This window comes from Hemitrygon akajei, chromosome 12 (genome assembly GCF_048418815.1).
Source record: "Hemitrygon akajei chromosome 12, sHemAka1.3, whole genome shotgun sequence".
Taxonomy (NCBI): Eukaryota; Metazoa; Chordata; class Chondrichthyes; order Myliobatiformes; family Dasyatidae; genus Hemitrygon; species Hemitrygon akajei.
Window position 1 is genome coordinate 5,617,414 of NC_133135.1, and position 10,399 is coordinate 5,627,812.

At 41.5% G+C, this 10,399-nt stretch overlaps 1 protein-coding gene across 1 annotated transcript in view; it reads left to right on the forward strand.

The window, feature by feature from the left end:
• The window catches only part of syde2 (synapse defective 1, Rho GTPase, homolog 2 (C. elegans)), a 143,254-nt gene extending 135,027 nt beyond the window's left edge, over window positions 1-8,227 (forward strand). The window contains exon 7 of the mRNA XM_073062510.1: window positions 1,964-8,227. Within this exon, the coding sequence (XP_072918611.1) occupies window positions 1,964-2,466 (503 nt within the window). The 3' untranslated portion in view covers window positions 2,467-8,227. The remainder of the gene's footprint in view (window positions 1-1,963) is intronic.
• The last annotated feature ends 2,172 nt before the right edge of the window (window positions 8,228-10,399 follow it).

Sequence of the window (10,399 nt, forward strand, 5' to 3'; positions counted from 1 at the left end):
CAAAAATAGCTTGCCTATAGAAGAGGCACAGTCTTTGATGTGTCTTATTCCGGCTGGAAGTTCATGAGTAGTGTTCTGGGATTCATAGAACACTGCAGCAAAAGCACAGACCCTATGGCCCATTATGTGCCAACCTTTTAACCTACTCTAAGATCAATCTAACTCTTCCATCCTACAAATTTGTATCAGGGTTCCATCTGTTTGTGATATAGATGTATTTATAGAGAAATGACTTGGATGAGTGAGCAGGTACAGAGAATTGTAGCATTGTGCACAGTGTAGAAGATTACAAAATATATGGTGGGATATAATCATTTGTAGATACATGGGTGGAGAAATTGCATATTTTGTTTAATCGAACCAAGTGTGAGATTTTCCAGTTTTGGAGGTCAAATATCAAGTGTGAGGTGTTGCAGTTTGAGAGATCAAATGTCAAGGGACAGTGCACATTTAATGGCAGGGCCCTTAACAACATTGATATTCAGAGGGATCTTGGAGTCCAATTCAAGAACTTCCTGTGAGTGGTAAAGAAGGCATGTTTGCTTGTATTAGTCGAGGGTGTGAGTTCAGTCAGGCAGTGATGTTGGAGCTTCGTAAAACTCTGGTTTAGCTGAATTTAGAATATTGCATCAATTCTGGTCACCCTGTTACAGGAAGGATGTTGAGCTTTGGAGAAGGTACAGAAAAGATTTACCATGATGCTGCCTGATTTAGAAGGCATGAGCAATAAGAAGAGCTTAGACATATTTGTATTGTTTTCTCTAGAGCGACAGAAGCTATAGGGAGACCAAACAAAGGTTTATATATTATGAGAGGCCAATATCCTTTCCCAGGTCAAAATGTGTTGAACCAGAGGGCATAGCCTCAGAATAGAGTGGCATCCATTTAGAACAGAGATGGGGAAGAATTTCTTTAGCCAGAGGGTGGTGAATCTGTGGAATTCATTGCCACAGACAGCTGCGGAGGCCAAGTCATTGGGTATATTTAAAACAGAGGTTGATAAGTTCTTGATTAGTTGGAGGTCAAAAGTTATGGGGAGAAGGCAGGAGTTTGGAATGAAGAGGGATAATAAATAAGCCATGATGAAATGACAGAGCTCTAATGTGCTATGGCTTGATGCATTTGTGTGCATACATAGCTCCTCCATAGAGAGAGTTAAGAGCATGAAGTTCCTGGGAGTTCACATCACAGATGATCTTACCTGGTCCCTCAATATCATCTCCCTGAATAAGAAGGCACAGCAGTGCCTCCACTTCCTGAGGAGATTGAGACAAGTGAAGCTCCCCCATCTTAACTGTATTTTACAGGAACACCATTGAAAGAGTCCTGACAAGCTGCATCTCCATCTGGTATGGGAACAGCCGAGCATCAGACTGGAAATCCCTATAAAGGACTGTGAGAATAGCTGAGAGGATCATAGGAGTCTCCCTACCATCCAACAGGGACATTTATCAGGAGCGTTGTGTATTCAGGGCCCTTATTATTATCAAGAATCCCACCCATCCATCCAGCATCCTCTTTGATTGTCTACCATCAGGCAGGAGACTCTGATGCATAAAAACAAGAATAGTCAGGATGGGAAACAGTTTCTTCTCTGCAGCCATTAGACTTCTGAACCCCCGCGAGACATTCAAAGTGTCTCCTGTTAATTTGTTCTGTACTCTACAAAATTTAATTTATGCACTTTATTTTGTTTATCATTTGTAGATTTAATTCTTACTTTCCTAAGTTATTTTATGCTATGTATACTACTGTGCTTTACACTCTGGTGTGGAGAAACGTTGTCCTGTTTGATGGTATACATGTATATAGACGATAAACTTGATTTGACATTTAATGAAAGTGTTGGAAATTTAAAGGAGGTGCATGGGGCAGGTGCTTTTCTAGTCTAGTAGCAGCTGGATTTGTTGGTTTAATTTTATAGAAATACTAATAAAATTTTCCCAAATACTTTTCTTTCTAGTGCAAAATGCCGGTACCAAAGAGTACGGGGAAGGTGGTGGATTTCCCGAACTGGACAAGCCAGTGAGTTGTGTGAGGAGGAGGAAACAGCGGCCTACAATGCTAAACTTGACGAATACCGAGATGCCGAGTGTGCTGCGTTCCAGACAGGTCAGGCTCGACAGTCCTAGCAATCGCTATGCTGGGGACTGGAGCAGTTGTGGCGAAAGTTACCTCCTGAGGCCAAAGGAAGAGAGTGTTGAGGCAGACTATGATGATGTCCCTTCAGAAGACACTGGGAGCGAAGAGGAGAACTTAACGACAGATGGGACAAATCATGTACCGCAACCACATGCAGAGCCAGAATCCAAAGAGCAAGTACACGAGACTTATGTTAACGTGGAGGAAATCAGTCCAGCGTTGAAAGATCGAGTGAACCTTAAGGATCTTCAAGAAAGCATTGACACACTAATTGGAAACTTGGAACGAGAACTGAGCAAAAACAAGCTAAATGTCACTTGTTAAGCTACCCTGTCAATCAGGGAGAGTTCCAGCCAACAGTTGTATCAGCCATTTTCTATGATGGGAGTGCTCTTTCAGTATGAGATGTAATGTAAGTTATCTTGGGTCTGTTGACTCATTTTAGGCATTCCAGGGTTTTTGTTGAGGCCCTCCGATGGTCATGGTCAACCATGCATGTTGCATCCTAACTGTCTACATCATCAGTTGATAGTCAAGTTAGGGCAGTACAATATGTAGAGCAAGCTGCTGCCTATGCATGCAGCAGGCTCCCCTTCTCCAAGCAACTGATGAATCCAAAGGAATGGCAGAGACTGATACAGTTTGGCACCAGCAGCAACTCAGGAGTTGCCAGTCAGCATTGAGCTCAATGTAGGACTGCCTTAGGGACTCCAGATCTGGATTTTTCCTCTGGGTTTGCTCCCGAAGCCTTCCTCATGAGTGGGTATAGCCGTAAGGCAGCGGAGGTTTAAGATCAGAGTTTTCCTTTTCCTAGATGAGCTGCCAGCCACGGTTGACGAGCCCCATCTGCTCGGAGCAACTGGTTTTAAGGTGCCAGGAGTTCATCTTTGCCCCTTCTCCTGTCAGTAGATAAGCTTCTGCTGGGCTTAGTAGCTAAGCCACATGTGAAAGCCAGGAGCTGGACTTGGTTGTCAGAGGCTTTTTGAGCCACATGCCATTGGGAGCATTTAATAGGTAATGGGAGCTTATCCCTACTACTGTCTCCCCCTCCAGCTATGACAACTTCAAGGAACCAGGACCGTTGTACATGTAAGTTTTTTTTTCTTCATATTGGAAGAATTCAGTGGATTGACCCCAAGGGGTATGTGGTGCCTTAAAGGCATGTTATTTTACGGTACTGTAGACTGAGCACTGTGTTCAGGTAGGAATATCAGCAGATGCACTTATGAATGACAAGGACTTTTGAAGGAGACTAGCCATTATCACTCAGCATCCTGAGTCGTCTTTAAGCTCACCTCTGATCATCCTCATGTTTAGATGCTGCTTGGCAGATCTTTCTGCAGTGAGACAGAGTGTTTTTCAACAGCAATAGTTACCAATTAAAGATCTGCCTGTCACTGTTCATTTGCAATGTAATACAAAGGCTGCTATGAAGAAACTATATGCACAGGGGAGAAAAAAAATACCCTGCACATTTTTTGGGTAATGAAAAATATTGTAAGCTGTTATCTTTCTTTGTTATTAACACATCTCTGTAACTGTATTTAAAGGCAAATCAAAGCAAATGGTATATTTTTCTAACCCTTTATATTTTTGATAAAGTGTTACTTACTGCCCGTTATACCGCTGACGTTTAGGGCAGCAATGAAGGTCCTCCATCTCTGGTGGTGTTCAGGGCTTCCTTCATCGTGTCAGTAGCTTCCTCTCGGTTTCACTACTGTCAGCCATGCAAGTCCCTGGGTGGAGACTCAGGAATACCGTCGACCTCAGATGTAGAAGGATTCTTCATTGGTGTTTTATCAGCCAGGGTTGTTAGCCCCAAGCTGAACCCCAGAACCTGGAGGACTAGTGGGCCACTCTTAGTGTGGCCTCTACCCTTTGACATCTTTGGCATGGGGTGACCCTACCAAGAGCCAAAGCATAAAGCCCTGACTCTAGCCAACATAGCTGTCTGGGTCATTGAGGTACGCAAACCTCTAAACCACGCCAAGGTTGTGGTCCACTTGGAGCTTTGATAAAGTATGCTTTGCATGTATAGTGATGCATGTACCAGAAGACCAAATACCATTAGATATACTGCCTGGGAAATGTATATATAAATATATATATAAATGCACGATAAAGAGAGCTGTGAGGAAGTGTTTTTAATATAATGTGGCTAAATATTTTTCAACACCTGCTATGGCATTATGCTTGCTTATGACAGATTTTTTAAAACTTAGAGATACAACATGGTAGCTGGCCCTTCTGGCCCAACAAGTCTCTGCTGCCCAATTACACCCATGTGACCAATTAACCTACTAACTGGTATGTCATTGGAATGTGGGAGGAAACCAGAGCACTGGAAGGAACCCAGGCCGTCACATGGAGAACAAACAAACTCCTTACAAATAACAGCAGGAATCGAACCCCAGTTGCTGGCATTGTAAAGTGATGCTCTAGCTCAGTCTTTGCCTCTATCTTGTACACCTCTATCAAGTCACCTCTCATCCTCCTTCGCTCCAAAGAGAATAGCTCTAGCTATCTCAACCTATCTTCATAAGACATGCTCGCTAATCCTGGTAAATCTCCTCTGCACCCTCTAAAGCTTCCACATCCTTCTTATAATGAGGCAATAATTAAGACCATTAGGAGCAAAATTAGGCCATTCAGTCCATTGAGTCTGTTCTGCCATTCCATCATGGCTGATTTATTATCCCTCTCAACCCCATTCTCCTGCTTTCTCCCTGTAACCTTTGATGACCTTACTAATCAAGAACTATCAACCTTTGTTTTAATTATACCCAATGATTTGGCCTCCACAGCTGTCTGTGGCAATGAATTAAACAGATTCACCACTCTCTGGCTAAAGAAATTCCATCTCATCTCTTTGACCTTTGGTCATAGGCTCCCCCACTATTGAAAACCTTCTCTCTGCATCTAGGCCTTTCAATATTCAATAGGTTTCAATGAGACTCCCCTCTCATTCTTCTAAACTCCAGTAAGTATAGGGCCAGAGCCATCAAAACGTCTTCTTATGCTCCTCTTCAGCCCATCCAAACCTTGCCAAACTGTTGTTCTGATTAATCCCTTTGAACCACAACTGGACCACAGCCCTCCATACTTTATCCAAGCATCTCTTAAATGTTGTAATCAATGCTGCATTCACCACTTTCATTCCACACTCTCACCACCCTCTTAAGTGAAGAAGTTCCCCTTAAATATTTTGCCTTTCACCCTTAACCCATGACCTCTAGTTCTAGTCTCAACCAATCTGAATGGAAAAAAACCTGCTTGCATTTACCCGATCTATACCTCTTATAATTTTGTATACCTCTATCAAATCTCCCCTCATTTTTCTGTGCTCCAGGGAATAAAGTCCTAACCTTTTCAGTCTTTCCCTATAACTCGGGTTCTCAGGTTCCGACAACTTTTTGTAGATTTTCTTTGTACTCTTTCAATCTCATTGATATCTTTCCTACAGGTGGGTGACCAGCAGTTCACACAGTACCCCAAATTAAGCCTCACAAAAGTCTTATAGGGGGTGCCACATAGCATAGTGGTTAGCGCAATGCTATTAAAGCTCAAGACAGTTGGAGTTCAGTTCTGGCATTGTCTGTAAGGAGTTTGCATATTCTCTCAGTGACTGCATGGGCTTCCTCCAGGGGCATCAGTTTCTTCCCACAGTTCAAAGACATACCAGGTAATAGATTAATTGGTCATTGTGAATAGGCTACGGCATAGAAACATAGAAAATAGGTGCAGGAGTAGGCCATTCAACCCTTCGAGCCTGCACCGCCATTCAGTATGATCATGGCTGATCATCCAACTCAGAACCCTGTACCTGCTTTCTCTCCATACCTCCTGATCCCTTAGCCACAAGGACCATATCTAACTTCCTCTTAAATATAGCCAATGAACGGGCCTCAACTGTTTCCTGTGGCAGAGAGTTCCACAGATTCACCACTCTCTGTGTGAAGAAGTTTTTCCTCATCTTGGTCCTAAAAGGCTTCCCCTTTATCGTTAAACTGTGACCCCTCGTTCTGGACTTCCCCAACATCGGAAACAATCTTCCTTCATCTCGCCTGTCCAATCCCTTTAGAATTTTATATGTTTCAATAAGATCCCCCCTCAATCTTCTAAATTCCAGCGAGTATAAGCCTAGTCAACCCAGTCTTTCTTCATATGAAAGTCCTGCCATCCCAGGAATCAATCTGGTGAACCTTCTCTGTACTCCCTCTATGGCAAGAATGTCTTTCCTCAGATTAGGGGACCAAAACTGCACACAATGCTCTAGGTGCGGTCTCACCAAGGCCTTGTACAACTGCAGTAGAACCTCCCTGCTCCTGTACTTGAATCCTTTTGCTATGAATGCCAACATACCATTTGCTTTTTTCACCGCCTGCTGTACCTGCATGCCCACTTTCAATGACTGGTGTACAATAACACCCAGGTATTGTTGCACCTCCCCTTTTCCTAATCGACCACCATTCAGATAATAATCTGTTTTCCTGTTCTTGCAACCAAAGTGGATAACCTCACATTTATCCACATTAAATTGTATCTGCCATGAATTTGCCTACTCACCTAACCTATCCAAGTCACCCTGCATCCTCTTAGCATCCTCCTCACAGCTAACACCGCCGCCCAGCTTCATGTCATCTGCAAACTTGGAGATGCTGCATTTGATTCCCTCGTCTAAATCATTAAAATATATTGTAAACAACTGGGGTCCCAGCACTGAGCCTTGCGGTACCCCACTAGTCACTGCCTGCCATTCTGAAAAGGTCCCGTTTATTCCCAGTCTTTGCTTCCTGTCTACCAACCAATTCTCTATCCACCTCAATACCATACCCCCAATACCGTGTGCTTTAAGTTTGTACACTAATCTCCTGTGTGGGACCTTGTTAAAAGCCTTTTGAAAATCCAAATATACCACATCCACTGGCTCTCCCCTATCCAGTCTACTAGTTACATCTTCAAAAAATTCTATAAGATTCGTCAGACATAATTTTCCTTTCACAAATCCATGCTGACTTTGTCTGATGATTTCACCGCTTTCCAAATGTGCTGTTATCACATCTTTGATAATGTGATAACATTATCACATTATTGTTAATTATAGGTGGGTTGATGGGTGTTGCGGCTCTTTAGGGTGGAAGGGTCTGTTCTGTGCTCTACCTCTAAATAAAATAAAATAAATTGTGCAACTTCTTTGTTTAATTTGAGCCTGTATAGAATCATTTTCACATTGACCTCAAAGTTGGGTCAGACATTGAGCAGTTCTGTACATAGTATCATAGTCACTCCTGCCTCCTTATTTCTAACAATTGTCTCTTGGACCTCTGTATCTGCTACCCTGGAAAAGGGTTCCACTGAATCAGTATAGAAGTGGCATCTTTCACAATGTGCATTCCTATCAGTTCTCCATCCCCTTAAATCAAAATTCTGCTCATTCTTTCACATATGCAGCCTAACTGGGGTGATGAGCTAACAAGTTTTACAGAAATGGTACTGTTACAACTGAGATGGAAAACAGGCCAACTTGCATAACCTAAAGTCAATTAAAGTTTAACATCTGGAGTTAAAAATTACAGACATCTTGTATTTCCCAGTCTCACAAACTAACATGTGCAGAAGTGCTTAGGGAATGAATCACATTGTACTTATAGAGTCCTAGGGCACTCATTCGTTCATTATGTGTCGTGTCGTACTGTAAGTATGAAGTCACATGACCAAATAAATGTGATAAAAGTTGCCATTGCTATGTCACGTTATCTTGTGTTTCAACTTGCTTTTAATGTGTATATACTGTGTATAATGTGAACATGTTTGGCCATCTTAGTTTTAATTAACACTCCTCACAGCTTAAAGATTCTTTGTAAAGGGTTTTCAGGCTTTAATTTATCTACTGAATTGTTATTCAAGTGTTTTAATAATCCCGTATGTATTATCTGTTACACAGAAGTATAGTTGCCTTGAACTGATAAAGTATCATTAAACATGTAAATATGACTATATACTGATCTGAGCACACTGCTGTGCACTGATACCAATATTTAACAAATTCACTTTCTTTCATCCTATTAAAATGTGGTGAAACATGGATCATTTCTACTACATTATTTTGTATCTATTTTATATCTGTGCCATTCAATATATGTATAGTAGTGAGCTTACTTTGGTTGATTATGTTGTATTCCTAAGGGATTGTCTGTTGGTGGGTCCTTGGGTGGCTGTAGATGCCGATTCAAGATGCACGTATTTGGGGTGGATTTCATTTCTGGAGAACGCCTGTGCTTGACTTTGTTTAACATGAGGAGGCTGATCAGGCAGCCATCACACAGTTCTTGACAGATCAGGGTCAAGGTCCAGTGATATGGAATGCAAGATGACTGGGGAATCCTTCAGTGCCATTGGGATGCATCATCATCTCCCGCTAGCTCCACCATTGAGATCTTTGGTTAGATTGCTCTTTGTTTGAAATCTCCGTCTTGACCTTTCTGCCGTGGGTATCCCAACCAGGAGCTAAACTCCAGATAGCATTACTCTCAGGATCTCTGGAGCTCAAGTCTCTCCACCATGACAAGGTGATGATCCTCAGGGAATATGTATCATTATGCAAATAATCTTTTAAATAAGGTTATAGTGTTTACTTCCATGCGGAAAAGATGAGGATTAACCTTATTTGTCACATGTACCTCAAAACATCCAGTAAAATGTGTTGTCAGAGTCGGAGGACGCTCCAGCCCACAGTGTTGCCTTGCTTCCAACGCCAACAACTTACTAACCCTAACTGTACATCTTTAGAAACCAGAATACCCTAAGGAAAGCAACCAGGTCACGGGGAGAACATATAAACTCCTTACAGACAGTGGTGGGAATTGAACTTTGACCATTTACGTAACAGCACAATTCATTTGTAATTGTGGTTCTATTTTTTAGTTTTACACCTCAATCATCTTAAAGGCTTTTTGTGCTTTCAAATCAAAAATGCAAAATATTAACATGATACCAAATTATCAGCATGTATTTTTATTTAGAGATACAGTATGGTAACAGGTCTTTCTGGCCCAATGAGCCCTTGCTGTCAATTTACATCCATGTGATCAATTAACCTACTAACCCGTACATCTCTGAATGTGGGAGGAAACCTGAGCACCCAGAGGAAACACGTGATCATGGGAGGAAATATACCAGCCGGAGTTAAACCTGGGTTTTTGGCGCTGTAATAGTGTTACACTAACCACTGTGCCAACCCAAACATGCAGCAGTGAATGTTGTGAAAAAGCTTTTCTGCCTTCCTCAAAAGAAAACTTAAAGCATCAAGGGATTAATTTCTGAATATTGTGCCTTATCTAATTTGGATCATAATACCCCTGACATGTGCCAATAAACAAAAGTTTCCCCATGCATTCTACAATATAACTGGGAACTGTTAACTAATTGTAAAAATTGCCCATGACATTTTGAACTCTAATCAGCCTTATTTCAATGAGTAGGCAAGAGAATGTTAATAAGAATGAACCTTGTCTGGAATATATTAGAATCAGAATCAGATTTAATATCACTGGCACATGTCATGAAATATATTGGCTTTGTGGCAGCAGTACATTGCTACACATAGGTTTAATATCACTGAATAAAATCAATAAAAGTGTATGGTCCGATGTATAGTCAGGTTTAATATCACTCAATAAAATTAATAGAATCGGGTTTAATATCACTGGCATATGTCATGAAATATGTTGTCTTTGTGGCAGCAGTACATTGCAACACCTTAAAAAAAATTTAAATTATAAATTACAATAAGATTATCAACGTTGTTGTGTAGCATGTCATATGACTTGGGCAATCACGGTCTTTCCATGACCATGAATGTTCTTAGCAAATTTTTCTACAAAAGTGGTTTGCCATTGTCTTCTGGACTGTGTCTTTACCAGAGATTGTCTGCTTGATGTCAGTAGTTGGGTAACCAAGACTGTGATATGCACCAGCTGCCCATACGACTATCCACCGCCTGCTCCCATGGCTTCATGTGACCCTGATCATAGGGCTAAGCAGGTGCTACACCTTGCCCAAGGGTGACCTGCAGGCTAGAGGAGTGAAGGAGCTTTTTACACCTTTAGTATCTCCACCCTGCCAACCAAAATTAATCAATCAATCTCAATCTCTCTCTCTCTCTCTATACATATATATATAATAGGCAGTAGAAAAAGAACAAAAAAGGGGAAAAAGGTACTTTACATGGGTTAAATATCCATTCCCAAATCTGATA